This window comes from Fomitopsis serialis (assembly GCF_022376445.1).
Source record: "Fomitopsis serialis strain Sig1Antser10 chromosome Unknown B0H18scaffold_25, whole genome shotgun sequence".
Classification (NCBI taxonomy): domain Eukaryota; kingdom Fungi; phylum Basidiomycota; class Agaricomycetes; order Polyporales; family Fomitopsidaceae; genus Fomitopsis; species Fomitopsis serialis.
The window spans coordinates 403449-417712 of NW_025954985.1; the positions used below are offsets into that span (position 1 = coordinate 403449).

Consider the following 14264-nt stretch of genomic DNA (forward strand, 5'->3'; position numbering starts at 1 on the left):
TTCTCACTTAATGCACTTAATGATGGCACGGCAGCTGCCCATCAAATTTATCGCGTACACGGCCACTTCTGCGGGCCAATCGCAAGCCTAGAGCGGCCAGGCGGTGTATCACACACACCGCCCTATGATCGCGACGTTCTCACGCACCGACGGCGCCGCGGGCGCGCTCAACACGATGTGCAGCGACATGCCCACCGACGTGTTGCGCCCGCGTCATCCTCATTAGGCAATGCTGGCGGGGTGTAGCGCCCGTGTAATCGGGATTAGTCACAACTTGCAATGCCTGTATGCGGTCGTTTCTAATAGTTCTACTGATCACTCGTGGGCCTGGAGTGCCTCAGGACAACCCACGTCCATCAGCCACATCAGTGCGCGCTTTGTACGTCACGGCGCGCCTGCGGCGCGCTCTCGAGCGATGTATCGCCGCCACCGACGTGCCTCGTGTGCCCCCACCCGATTAGGCAACCTTGGCCAACTACCACAGGTCCCAGGAACGCGCTAGGCCCATCAGCCGGCGCCTGCAATGTTCCTTGCACTCACGGCGCCGCAGGCGCGCTCTGCGCGATGTGTATCCCGCACCCCGACACATCACACCCTCGCCCTTCCCGATTAGGCAATAGCCACTCGCCACGACGACACTTCAGCCACCCACCCCGCCAAGCCCCGCCACCATTAGCGATGGATGGTATTTCTGTAACTCACGGCGCCGCAGGCACGCTCTGGCACGCACCGCGATGTGCAACGTCGCGCCCAGCGCTGTATCGCGCCCGCGCATACCCCAAACAGGCAACCGCGACGCATTAAGCGCCCACGCCACCCGCATGCCGGTGGCGTGCCGAATCTGAGATTGATCGGAACACTGATCGGACGGACTTGCCATACGAGGCAAGCCGCTTAGCGCCTCCGCCAAGCGACGGTAAATCTCCCGACCTAAGTTCCGTCAGAGGAACCTTCGGAGCACGGGTCAGCGAGATTGCTCCTCTGAGGTCTGGCAGATCGCTGGAGGAACGATGGATTGTCTTGTTCGACCCAATCACTCGGATCCGCTTCGGAAGCCTCTCGTACGTAGGATGCCGGGCCCCAACTGCCTGGACAGGCCCACCACTAGGCGAACTAGGTGTAAGTAGTCACGACCGAGCACGGCTGTCACACCGAGTCAGGGCGAAGCCGAGCGCAATGCGGGCCTCTTGGATAGCCGATGAAATCGAGATGCAGGGAAAATGAACTGGAAATGAAATGTTTAGCGTGGAGAGTCTAGAGTGGATTGTAGAACCACCCGAGCACATTGACGGGTGCTTCTGAGACGGTGCTCGGGCGGAAAGCAGTAAAGACCGAGTGGCGGGTGGCTTATTGTGCACGGCGGGGAGGTGCGGGAAAAGGTTGAGCGAGAGTGGTTGACGTAAAGAGGGGATCAGGAGATGGGGACGTGCGATGGGATCGAGGGGGAAGCACGCGGAAGGCACGAGGATCTCAGACGAGGAGGAGGAGAACAATAAGGGCGTCGGCAGGGAACCGCGACCTCCCCTTTCCCCGCGCGTCTGTCGGCTCGTATTCGACGCCCGCGGCAGCAGAAGATGCTCAGACGTTCAGATTGCCCGCCCTCGTCGCCTGGTGGTCTGTTGCCTCTTCCGTCCGCGGGCCTGTTGCTACACCCTCCTCCCGTAGTCATATATCTACCCCTTTATTGTCTGCGCAAGTCGCTGCTGCTCTCTCCTTCCCTTCCCCCGCGCTCGGACGAGTCGGCGCTCGTCTTCGCCCCTACTTACCATTCTTGCACCCACCGCAGTGCCACAGACCACACGACGTCCCCTTTCAGTCAATTGTCTCGACAGCCTCACCTCCGGTGCGAGGCTGCCATATCAGGTGCTCCATATCAGGCCCAGCGCGCACCCTGCGTGCACGAGCTATCCGAACACAATTGGCCTATGTCTCCGGTAGACAATAACCTTTGCCTTGATGCTAAAAGACAGGGCTATCTCTCCAGCTTCACGTCACCGAGGCCTCGCTCAAGCGTAGGGCCTCCTTCCGACCCTTCCATCCGAGCGCCCCGACGGACAATGCACGGTGTCGCCTTCGTCCCTCGTCCATTCCCTCCACCAGCCCTCGCTGACGTTCCTATTGAGTATATTATTGCACAACTTCGCCAACTCGCTCCTCATTACTGGAGAAAGCCCGAGACTTCTGACTGCACTATCGGTTTGTGCCCCTGGGCATTGTATCTCGGGTCAGAGCAATGTCTCATCCCATTGTCTTTCAGTCGTTCCCTTGGATACTACAAATCAAGCAGCCTGCTCTCCAACTCTCGGAGATGCTGCCGAGGATACTTGTTCGCCACCCGGTGACGTGCCTAGCCTTCTAGGCTTCTCGCGACAACAAGAGGAGGAGCCCGCTCCTCGTCCCGGCCCTCGCATGGTCATGCAGGTATGATATCCTCTCTCCATATTAGCTCAACAACTGACACAATAACCTCCAGCTGCACATGGATTACCTCTGCGCGCACTCGACACTGATCAGGGGATTCATGAGTGGCGCGTCGCCGTTCGAGCTGATGGAGACCACCGCCAGTTCTACGCTGCCGCTTCATCCCGAGGCCCCGACTCCTGGCTTCCCCGACTCGCGCCGGTCCTCTTTCAGTCTTCCAGTCCCACAGTTCCCGTGTATGCTTCCGTCGCCGCCTACGCACCCCTCTGTCTACCTGCCCGTGCCTGACCCAGCGTCTTTCCGCCTGCTGGTGCACTACGTCTACTTCGGCTCCACGTCCTTCATCGAGGATGCGCTGGACGATGGCACCCTCAGCTGGGAGGGTCTCGCCCGCAATGTTGAGTACCTCGGCATGGGCGCCGAGATCAAGGTCTTCCTCGGGCGATGGTACGGGCGCTGGCGGCATGGACACGGGCCCGCAGAGTACACCTCGGACTCGGACTCGGATTCGGACATGGACATGGAGTTGCGTCGCGAGCGCGAGTACGACAGCGACACAGATCAGGAGCTCGAGCTCCCGCCAAAAGACATGTCTGCCGCTACGTCTCCGACCGTGTTCGATCCCGATGACGAGTACCGCAAGGTGGACGACGACGAGATCATGAAGTCGTCTGAGCCGTCGCGCGGCCGCAAGCGCACCCCGCGCCGCTTGGTGCACTCGTGGTCCGAGCCTGGACTGGACTCTTCGGTCAAGGAGCAGCTGCGCACTGTTCGCTGCCGCAGCAAGTGATGCTCCGTGTCTTCTGCTCCGCCTATTCTCCCTCCCATTCAACCTGCCGCCTTGACCTGAGCATCCCTGCTACGATTCGAACACCCCTTCGTCCTTCGCCTCGAACCGTGCGCGTTCACGTAACCTTATCTTAATTGCTATCCACAAGGCGCGCCGACCTCCTTCGTAAGTCCGCGAGTCATCCCCTTCAGCGATTCCCCAAGCTCATACCTGTCCAAAGGACCTTCTCCTACCGTTGCCATTGCTTTCGCGGCGACAACCCCCCGCTGACAGACGACCAGTTGATGAACCTAGACCCTCCTTTGCACCGACACCCACCATCCACCCTCCTTCCCGGGTGCCCCGCCACCCGTTACACCCGCCACCTAATAGTACCCGTAATACCGAGCACCGAGGCGCCAGGCTCTTTCTCGCCCTGTAATGCGGCGCCCCGAACTCGTAGTGGAGCGCACTGTACGCTCGCCACGCGTGTGCGATAGTATATAGCAACTGTAGGTAAGTACGTCGTAGGTGTATCCGCAGCCAGAACAGAACTCCGTCGCTCGTTACAACGAATTGATAGTCCAATGTACGATTATCCTGTGTGTCTGTGTGTGTTGATACTGTATCTCGGAGATATCAATGTGGAATACCTTTGGACCGTTCGAACGAGGTTTCATCGCCGCGATGCTTCTAGCAGCCGGGACGGCGTGATGTGCGCAGTGTCCGCGATGTCGTGGGGGCGTCGATGTCGTTCCTCGTGTCTCGTTCAGGAGCTACCGTCGGCAACGACCCTTCCTGGACTGGGCCCGACACTAAAGACAATTGACCTGAGAAACGAGCGTGCGGGTTTACAGCTCCGCGAAGGTGAAGTTCATTGACCATCGGGCCTCTTTATTGTCTTCGTCGGTGTCGGCAATCACTCATTGCAAGTGAGTGGGCATACATCATTGCGCATTGACCCCTCTCTCACCAGGAGTGCTTCTGCTTCTCTTGCGCGCGCGACTGGTGATAGCAACGCGGTAATGTATCTGAGGAAGTGGGGTTCCATGCGATCGTAACGATTGAACATCACAGACCGATGAACGGCAGAACATACCTAGCACAACCGACGCCTGTCGATGTGATTGGGCAATCCAGCGATCGTGCCGTGGGCACTAATTAAATGCGACCTGACGATCGAGAAGGCTTGTGAGTGGCCTTGGCCATTTGTGGCTGAGCTCGTCCGAACACGTCGCGAAATCTGCGCACCTATCTGAAACCAAGTCGCGTGAGGGGTTGAACCAGACGATATCAACGAGAATTAGGGGTGCACCAAAAGCAGAATGGTATATTGCGACGAGACGGGTATGAGAACGAGACGGGTATGAGGACAAGAGGGCCAAGGAAAATCTACGGCTACAACGGTGACAACAAGGGGATGGGGGGGCAAGCTGTGGGTCGTATGGTAGTGGTGGTGAGTGAAGAGTGCGGGCGACGATGACGAATAGCGGGACGCGCAAGCCCATCTGACGAAGACACGGAGAAGAAGGTACGCGTGAGTAGAACAAGGCCGTTCAGGACTTGTTTAACTGGTCATATTCCAGTTCTACTGGCATTGCGACCTCCCCTCCTAGACCAGGGAGTCTTTGGTTCCGTGGTACAGTCCGCGTCTGAACCCGCTTTGAAAGGTCTGGAAGGTGGTCCGGGACATACGGAGGCTGGGAGTATGGTCAGTCCACGCACGAGATGAGAAGCGACCCGTGTGGCTTACCACAGTTAATCTATGGCGCATCCCCGTCCAGTCAACCTTCCCGTGCATGAAGGGATGATTCCGGACTTCGTCATTCCTAGCCAGCTTCTCCTTGCGACCCCTCACGGCGATCATGCCGTACCGTTTCGCCATGTCCCGCGTGAGCATCCTGCTGACGAGGTCTTTTAGGTCGGGATCGATGTATAATCCTTTGATCCCCTTGACTTCCCAGAAGTCACCGGGAGTCGCCTGCATGATCATGTTGTAGACCTCAGTTCCCTCGGTCCCAGGAAATGGCTGACACACGCGCGTTCAGGTCTCTTTCAATCTCGCGATGCTGAAACGAAAGACTTACCCAAGCATTGGTGACCATCTGGTATAGGATGACCGCCGCCGACCACCAGTCGCCCGCCATACGGATACCCTCGGGTAGCTTCCTCGGATCGTTGTCGAAGAACTCCGGCGCGGTGTACGGGAACGTCCCAACGTGTTTCCAGTTGAACTGGTTGGACATGAGACCCGCGACACCAAAGTCGGCTAGTTTGAGGTACCCGTCTGCGCCCATAAGGATGTTGTGCGGCTTCAGGTCGCGATGCACAATTTTGTGCGTATGCAGAAACTCCAGCGCAAGTGTGAGGTTGGCGAAGTAGAACCGCGCGTCTTCACAGCGTAACGGGCCGTGGTCCTTCAGGAATGCGTCGAATGACTCGCACGGTGCGAGTTCCGTCAGGAGATAACAATGCCGCTCGTCCTGGAAGGTGTCGACGAGTCCGGACACGAACGGATGCCACGGAAGTTCTGCGAGCCTTTCGCGCTCGGTGTTTCTAGCCTCCAGCATCTCCCTGATAGCATTCAGATGGGCCTCATCCGTCTCGTAAGGCCTAACCCAAGTGTTCTATATTCCATATGAGCTGAATGCCACACATATCTCCGAACGGGCTCCTCACCATCTCCGTGTGTCTTTGGGTTGACTTGTCGAGAGCTTTCAACGCGAATTGCGTCCCAGGGCGATCCAGTCGGTGATCCCTTGATTTGGTTCGCATAACGCGAACCAAGGACACGAAGCCGTAGCTACCGTCGCCTGACGTCGTGTAAGTGCCACACAGTAGTATTTGACCGACAAGACACGCAACGTACCCAATGCGCTGACATACTCCAAGTCGCTGAGCTTGAGGGGCGTCGGACGGTTTGACCTCTTAGCAGGTGGCGCGTACGGCTTCTTGCCATGAGCGACCTTCGATTGTTGTCCGGTTTCCCGGCGGTCGGCCTCCGGGACATCCGTGTTCGGGATTTGAGCACCCTAAGCACCCGCCGGTGAGACTTCCATCGTTCACAAGTGCTGTACTTACTGGAGTTGGCGAGCCCGAGCGAGTGGCTCTCTTTGAGCCTTTCGATGTTCTCGTGCCACTGCCAACAGTGCGATGCTTCGACGCGTCGGCGCGGGACTCCTTCGTTCGTACGGCGGGCATAGTGTGTGTAAAGGCTGGGTGGTGGTTAGGGAGTCGATGGAGGTAGCAGAGAAAGAGGCTGTTGGTTGAGAGACGGTTGAACGCGATGCCCTTTATGCTACGCCACACCGAGGGTGGCCGAAACAAGCGCCCGGTCAAAGCGCAAGAGGCTGTCCTTGTATTCTGCATTAGGTTGTTGGTCCACGCTTGTCAAATGCAGCTTACCGTTGCGAGTGTACCAAGGGAGTGCCTGCGGTCTATGGTATGCGACCATAAGGGTAACTGGCCATTCGAAGGCGTGCAGCTTGCCTGTGGGCGGTCAGTACTGGTCAGTACGTTCGCAATCTCAGATCGGGACGGAAGCTGCCTGTGTGCTGCTGGACACAATGAGCCAGTGACAATTAGACAATGTAGGCCCGCGCCAATAATCTGCTTAGACCCAATCAGTAACCCAAAGGCGATTGCAGGCGTTCCTTGTTGACAACCTGCAGAGTGTCCTATACGACAAGTCCGGGTTAGAATGAGAAACTTGTTGCTGGGTATCACTGAGAGGCCACAAAGTATCGACTTCCGAAGCAACAATGATTGCGAGGATATCAGTTAATGAGTGCAATGATTTACGGAGATATACCATGCGAGCAGCGGAAACGACAGTGTACAATGCTAGTGCACCTAGTAGGAGATCGGAACACGTCAGCTGTCGACACTCGCTGGCGTATCCAGATGACACTCACCAGAGCGAGAAATGCAGAAAGAACAGAAACGATTACCGTATGTCTAGCGTTGACGAACTCATACACGACGGAGTACTGGACCACCGGCACACGCCCTCCAGCTCCAATTCCGAGCAGCAGCCTCCATCCAAGCGATAATTTATCATGGCAGCCAAATCTTGATCGTCTGGTCGACGCTCCCCGATGCGACGACGTTGACAAACTTCTCAGGTTCCGCCTTGGCATCAGCGGCGACGCCGTTGGCCTTCGTGCCATCGGCGCCTTGTGGTTTGGATTGGGGACCCCATGCGAGGCACGTCACGAAATGTCCATGCGCCTGCACGGTCTTCATGCAACGGCCAGTCGTGAGCTCCCAGACGCGAATTGTGTAGTCGTCAGATGCGGAGAGGAGGAACTTGCCCGTGGGATGGAAGACGAGTGCCCGCACCCAGTTATCATGTCCCGCCTAGCAACGCGTGTAAGGACTTATCGCACTGAGGGCTGCGCAACCTACCAGACTACGAATGAGTTGACCGCCTTGGCAGTCCCATATCTTGACGGTCTTGTCTCTTGAACCAGTCGCAAGGTATGCTCCCGATCTCTTCACTCTGTCTTTATCCTGGATACCACCTGTCGTAGATCACACAACGGAGATTGCTACAGCTGACTTACTGGAAGGCCTCCAAGCTCGCGAATTGCAGTATATGCAGCAATAGGAGCAAAAGCGACGACCTCGACGACATGTTCGTGCCCACGGAACTCCAACTTCGTCTCTCCATTCAAGGGATCGCTTAGCCGCGCAGTCTACCGAATCGAGGTGCTCAGCATCCAATTGCAGCCGGTCTGCGTGCTACATACCTGATCATTCGAAGCACTGGCGATTAATCGACCATCGTCTGACGGCTGTACACACCGAACCCACTCAGAATGTCCGGTGATCGTGCGGACGAGGTGCCTACACGCATGTCAATGTGGAATCGCGCAGGACATAAATGCAACTCACGTCGAAGCAACATCAAATATCCTGATGGTCTTATCTCGGCTTGCACTAACGATTTGCTGGTCGCCAGGCATGAAGCGCACCGAAGATACTGTATGGTCGTGCCCGGAGAATGTCTTCGTATTGCGCCATTCATTCTGTGCATCCCAAATCTTGATCAACAGGTCGGACGAGCAGCTCACTGGTATACCCAGGCGGCCTCAGCTATACCCAATGCACGCGGGGATAAGATGCATCAGTCATACCTAGTAGATTGCCCTTACTGTCAAAGTCAACGTCATTTACGGAACGCGTATGGCCTTTCAGCGTCCGTTCGAATTCTCCAGTTTCCCAGTCCCAGATCTTGACTGTACCATCATCGCTTGCAGACGCAATGAGGTTGAACGTCGGGTGGAACGCTACTTTCAGAACTTGTCCTCGGTGTCCCGTCAGAACATACGCTGCCGGCGCTCGCGGGACCCAGTCTGTCTGCATCTGCGCACGTTTAGCGGGTGAAACAGAAAGCTCTTCTTGCAGGGACGCATTCCGGTTCTCTAGGTCCATAATCTGGACGAGGGCATATGGCTGGTGTTAACGTGAGTATTGCCTAACGACGTACCTTCTTCTGCAGCCGTATCACGCTCGTCCATTTCTTCTCCAGCAATCCAGCATACTTGGCCTTGGGGTCGGGCGTGTACTCAATTCCAGCATCCGTCTTGAGTGAGTTGAAAGCATCCGTGAAGTTGTTCGAGTGGAGGTATTCGAGTATTGCCTTGTGACTGCATCGATGAGTCTCGGGTACCCAGACTCGAGAAATGCGACCTACAGCTCCTCCTTCTGCCGCTCGGAGAGAAGAGACATGGTGCGTGTTGCTGCGAACTGGCCGGGCGACGCGTCAAAGGAGGGGCAGCATCTACCAGCGGACTGGACAGACGCGAGTACTGGGCAGACGCGACCAAGTCTCAGTCTCGCAACGACTTGCACCCAAATCACTGCCTGCCTCAAATGGCAGGGAGACCACGGACACCCCGGAGACCCTCCGGACCGCGACCACCTCGCGCGCATGCTGCATCTTTCCATCATCCCCTCGCCTTGGATTTTCTTCTCTTCAATCCGAGCGGATGTCTTCGCAGTCGGGCCATACCATATCTCCCCCGCCAGTCCCTGCGTCGAACGCGGCCTCTGGCGGTAGTGGTGTTCGTCGCCACCATACAATCTCGGCTTCATCGCGTTCTAACAGAACGACCTCCAAAATCGCAATCTCCGAGCTCGAGGACCCGACTGAGCAAATCTGGAACGATGACGAGCTCGTGGATCAGGAATGGTCTGGCGGCATTGGGGCGGTAGGCGAGAAGTCGTCGCTGCACAGACAGGCGTCCTTGCCGACGCGATATCATCGTGGTGAGTCAACCCGAGCACTATCACTGGTGTTCTGCCGATTAACCACTATCCGTTCGTTCACAAGTCCCTTACGGTAGTCAGCCAGGCTCGCATACACCCAGGACCCTCAACAGTCTGTCTGCTATTGCTGGACATGAGGGCGAGGAAGAAGAATGGGAGAGGGAGATGCGCGGCTTGCGTGACGAAGAAGAGGTACGCGTCATAGTCCTCCGCATCATGCTGTATCTTCACATTTCGCACTGACCTAGCACGGCCTCTCGACTTCTGACCATGGACATGTTGCGGACTCGTCGTCATCGGCAGCTTCGCCTCTGTCTCCGCACTTCGGTACAGGGATTTCTCATGGCCCGTCACCACCTCCGGGAGGTTCTGCCGGCGTGCGTCGGCACCAAAGTCTCAACTATCCCAATACTACTCCTGGTGTCCGACACCTGACCTCTGGCCTCAAACGTGCTGGCACAATTCAGGCGGGCCCTATGAAAAGCCAGACAAAGGGAGTGCCGTATTCCGGTGCACAGAGTCCTAGCCCGACCAATGCTGAAGAGGAATACGACAACGACAGCACGCATGCGGAGGAGGACTCGTACTTTGGACTGCCCACACAGCAAGGCCAAGGTCAGTATCCTGGCAGTCCAATCGGCAGATCGTCGCCGTGGAACACCCCCGGCAACGAATGGCGTACTCAGATGGGCGGCAGCGGCACGTCGCAGTTTGGAAGCAACGGCGGCAACATCGGAATCGACGATGTCTCGCGTGCGCTCTCTACGCTGGAGATCAACCAGCAGTATGGCGGTGCTTCTGGGGGTTTCCAGCAGGGTCAGTCCGTGCACCCTCCTCGCTTCAATCCTGCTCACCCCCCGCCCATGCAAGCTCCTGGCATGCGCGGGAACAACAACAGTTCTTCCCGCAAGCTCCAGCTTGTCACGGACTTGGATGCCCGAAATGCGCAGAGCTCGGTACAGAGTGCCTCGGCATATGTACCGCCCATCGGCCATGGCTTGCCGGCGACTTCCCAAAGTCAAATTCGCGAGCGTGAGGAGCAGCAGCAACAACAGCAACAGCAACAGCAGCAACAGCAACAGCAGCAGCAGCATCAACAGCAACAACAGCAACACACTGGTCGGGAGCGCGCCTTCACTGCATCTGGCACCACTACCTGGGACCAGAAGGAGCGCATCTTGGGCGGACGAGCGTCAAACCCGAGTCTCCACCATTTGTACCAGAAGAACGGGGCTGGCGACATCCCGAATGTACCCCCTATCCCCTCGCAGTATCTAAACCAAGGGCAGGCACCAAGAATGGGTGTCGCGTCCCCTCCCCTCGGCAGCCAAGCACACAGCCGTGCTCAGTCCCAGAGTGGTTCGCAGAGCGGCTCGTTGGAAGGATTTATCAGCTCTCCCATTGATGTCCCAACTTTGATTGCGACGAAGGGCTATAACCCTGTCGACTTCGATACGCGGCCTCTATTCGTAGGTATCCGGTTGATTGTCAGCCACGAATGAGCGTACTGATCGGTCTCTTGGTTAGGCGCGGTTCTTCGTCATCAAGTCGTACACGGAGGATGACGTCCACAAGTCGCTCAAGTACGAGATCTGGAGCTCCACCGATCCCGGAAACAAGAGGCTTGATAAGGCCTTCAAGGAGAACGCCGGCAGGGGTCCGATTTACCTGTTCTTCAGCGTGAACGCCAGGTAAGGTTTTCTCCCAGTACCTTGAATTCTGAATCTCGGAAGGCACTCACGTGCTGGATTCTAGTGGTCACTTCTGTGGCATGGCGGAAATGCTGACGCCGGTACGTTGCGTCTCCCGCGCCTCGTCTCGCTGTGTGGGTTTGTTAATGGTTCTGCAGGTGGATTATACCCGGAGCAGCACTGTATGGGCGTCGGATAAGTGGAAGGGCGTTTTCAAAGTACGCTGGATTTACGTCCGCGACATTCCCAACGCCAACCTGAGGCATATCCGCCTCAAGTACGTTTTTCCCATGTTGTCAGCGTATCATGTACTCACGGTTTACCATGTTCAGCAATACGCAGGAGCGCAAGCCAGTCACGAACTCGCGTGACACGCAAGAACTACTCCCTGATGCAGGTCAGGAGATGCTGCGTATCTTCCACACCCATCCGGCAAGGACGTCGCTGCTGCAAGACTTCGCCTTCTATGAGGTACGAATTTAGCGGACCGATATTATTCGCGGCTGATCGTGTGTCACACACATAGCTACAAGCCATGCAGAAGGTGCAGACTGTCCAAGTACCGGGTCAACCTCAAGGCCTTCCCCTTCCTCAGGGCGCCTCATCGCCGACCCAAACTCCCATGCCGATGCAGTCGAACAATCAGTCTCAACTCTCTTCTCCGGGCGCGTCAGGCCAGCATCCATTCGCGATGTCGAACCCGACGGCCCTCGCATATGCCGCGCAGCACATGGGCATGCAGCAGATGAACATGAACATGATGGGAATGAACCCGCTGATGCAGATGCAGATGAACATGGGCAACATGGGCACGCCGTTCGCCAACCCGCACGCGATGCAGAGCGTCATGCGCCACCCGAGCCCCGGTCCCATGCCCGTCGGCCAAAACTTCATGGGGCTCGGCGGCATGCCCGGGTTCTGAGTCGTCGCTCGCAGGACCGTCGCGCAAGGTGTAAGAAGAATCTACGTCTGTTTTGAATATAGAAGAAACAAGCCCGACGCAATAAGGAAAGTCGGCCTCATTCCTTGCTCTTTATCCGTTTCTCCTCCAACATATGATATCCACCCTCTGATTGTCTGTCTGTTGTTTGTCGACCGCCATCTTGTATCACCAGAAGGTTCGGCACAGGTGCTTGCTCCTCCATCTATTCTTCCGCAGCCTACTGTCATCATAATGAGTTGTTGATTCGCGACACGATCTCCCTCTCTTTATTCCCTCTCCTACTTGATTCAACATTGCAACGTACAAATGGGACGGTACATACCAACGGACATTGATAGTCGAGTGTATTTGTCCTGATGCTCCCCAGTACTGACGTGCCTCTATGCCTACGTGCAATGTAGTCCTTATTTGAAGACGTCTAACTTAGATGGGTTTTTTTTTTTTTTTTTTTTTTTTTTTTTTGGAGGGCTTTTACAGATGCCGACAGCGGACAATTGGTCCGCCTCGGTCATCCAGCTTGCGTACGGTATTACCCGTAAGTGCAATCCATGGGAAAAAATGCATTTTACGCACGGTTTTTCAAAAAACCAGTGTGGGACTCTTCAACCGGGATCGAAATCAACGCGTAAGATCGGTGAAATACCCACTAAAAAACCTTTGCACTTCGTCCAGTCCTCTGGAAGTGCTAATTCGTCATATATGATAGCATTCCACGTGGCTAGGACCAGTTCCGGTTTTAACGCCTTATTCCCGTAGCGCTTTCGTGTAGCTTCGACATCCGTGGCCAAGCGGCTGTTTATTGTGTACACGAATCTGCTCCGTACATGTGGGACACTGTGTTCCCATCCATCGTCTTCAGAATGGCCGATGACCCTGTCGCAACGTAATTTCCATATTAGGTGTGTTGCTTCGGATATCAATATTCTCCATAGCCGTGTTGCACCTGTCCGAATCTTACACTTTTCGTTCAGCCAAGATTTGAGTCCTAGGGCGTGTATGTCGTGCTCTGTTAGCGACGGCCAAGGCAGTCCTTTTCTTCGCCATAGAGAGGCGGTGAGTTGCCAAATTTCCTCTTGGCCTGTTGCTGGACATTCAAAAAATATATGTGCGATCGACTCAGTTTCTCCGCAGAAACTGCACAGAGCTCTGTGTTCAAATTCGGGGATTTTCTTCCAGTAGTCGCCACATTTTAGGGCTCCATGGACGTATTTCCATAGGAAAGTTGCGAAGGATCGGCTGAAATCCTTGTGCCTCGTGCTTAGCCAAATCGATTTATTTGATATAGGGTCTGTACTATCATTTTGTGCCGTCCTGCGGATTGACTCGAGGTTTCTTGTTGTAGTTCGTCGCTGAGGTGTGTTCTTCCATGCTATGATGCCTTTATATGCTAAAGCTTGCGTCAGGGACTGGAGCTTCGCTCCGGTTATGTCGAAACGAGGGTCCCGGGTCAGCGATGGAGGGGGGGCCGCCGGAAGGGTGTGTGGTCTGATGGAGGAGACAGTCTGTCGCGCCTTCTCTAGCTTCTTCCATTCGTCTTGTCGCACTATTTGCCCCAGAGATGTGCTTGCGCATCTCTGTCTGAGCCGATTTAGTAGCGCTCTTATATGGTTTGCTAAATCGACGTCAATCCACCCGTGGTCTTCCCAGGTTGGTGTCTTCCTAATCATCATGTTTAGTAATATGCTATTGGTGCTTAAAATCACTAGGGGCGCGTCCAATGGTGTGCACGACACTGCGTATAGTGCTGCAGTTAGTTCTTCAGGGACCGCTAGTTGTGAGTCAGGTTCTAGAGACTTAGGGATGGAGGCGTTTCTTTGGTCACTCTCGTTGAAGAAGGCGACGCATTGTCCTGAGTTTGTAGGTTCATCCCCATCCGTTCTTGCTTCGGGGGTGGTCCGGAAGATATAGACGCGGGTTAGCTCATCTTGAACTGCTAGGCCGGGGCGTCTTCTATTCGTTGGTGGGTCATGTATTGTGCTCGGCTTGACGAAGACGCGGAATGTTTCAGCGATACCACCTCTGGCAGTGACAGAGGGGTTGAAGGTGAGCATGTCGCCTTCTTCTGGATGCGCGTTGTCGTTTTTAAGGGAACGGCGTGTTGTCAGGGTTAGGCCGTCTGTGTATTCGGTGGAGAGTGGGTTCCATTTAGGTAGGATCTCGCTCAAGA

The 14264-nt window shown here is 55.7% G+C and overlaps 5 protein-coding genes across 5 annotated transcripts; 2 read left to right on the forward strand and 3 right to left on the reverse strand.

Moving 5' to 3' along the window:
* Positions 1–2057: 2057 nt before the first annotated feature.
* B0H18DRAFT_1118215 (uncharacterized protein) lies at positions 2058–3211 on the forward strand (the record flags this gene model as incomplete). The annotated part of the gene is made up of 3 exons (XM_048033748.1): positions 2058–2196; positions 2258–2421; positions 2474–3211. 3 exons carry the CDS (start codon positions 2058–2060, stop codon positions 3209–3211), a joined length of 1041 nt encoding a protein of 346 aa, XP_047894640.1.
* A 1128-nt stretch (positions 3212–4339) lies between these two features.
* B0H18DRAFT_1094325 (kinase-like domain-containing protein) lies at positions 4340–6545 on the reverse strand. The gene is made up of 6 exons (XM_048032377.1): positions 6272–6545; positions 6060–6222; positions 5870–6003; positions 5278–5817; positions 4944–5219; positions 4340–4890 (listed from the first exon to the last, which is right to left on the reverse strand). Exons 1-6 carry the CDS (start codon positions 6389–6391, stop codon positions 4747–4749), a joined length of 1377 nt encoding a protein of 458 aa, XP_047894641.1. The 5' UTR covers positions 6392–6545; the 3' UTR covers positions 4340–4746.
* A 701-nt stretch (positions 6546–7246) lies between these two features.
* Positions 7247–8923, reverse strand: B0H18DRAFT_875161 (miller-Dieker lissencephaly protein; the record flags this gene model as incomplete). The annotated part of the gene is made up of 8 exons (XM_048040401.1): positions 7247–7549; positions 7598–7702; positions 7756–7887; positions 7942–8038; positions 8087–8264; positions 8329–8629; positions 8682–8841; positions 8889–8923. 8 exons carry the CDS (start codon positions 8921–8923, stop codon positions 7247–7249), a joined length of 1311 nt encoding a protein of 436 aa, XP_047894642.1.
* Positions 8924–9136: 213 nt separating this feature from the next.
* On the forward strand, positions 9137–12524 carry B0H18DRAFT_907100 (YT521-B-like domain-containing protein). The gene is made up of 10 exons (XM_048041512.1): positions 9137–9463; positions 9528–9655; positions 9712–10279; positions 10334–10440; positions 10531–10932; positions 10991–11154; positions 11219–11255; positions 11313–11431; positions 11487–11625; positions 11681–12524. The coding sequence occupies exons 1-10, from the start codon at positions 9184–9186 to the stop codon at positions 12074–12076; spliced, it is 2340 nt and encodes a 779-aa protein (XP_047894643.1). The 5' UTR covers positions 9137–9183; the 3' UTR covers positions 12077–12524.
* A 241-nt stretch (positions 12525–12765) lies between these two features.
* Positions 12766–13851, reverse strand: B0H18DRAFT_856695 (uncharacterized protein; the record flags this gene model as incomplete). The annotated part of the gene is made up of 1 exon (XM_048039659.1): positions 12766–13851. A coding segment is annotated over one exon (1086 nt), but the record flags the coding sequence as incomplete, so codon positions are not given.
* Between the last annotated feature and the right edge of the window lie 413 nt (positions 13852–14264).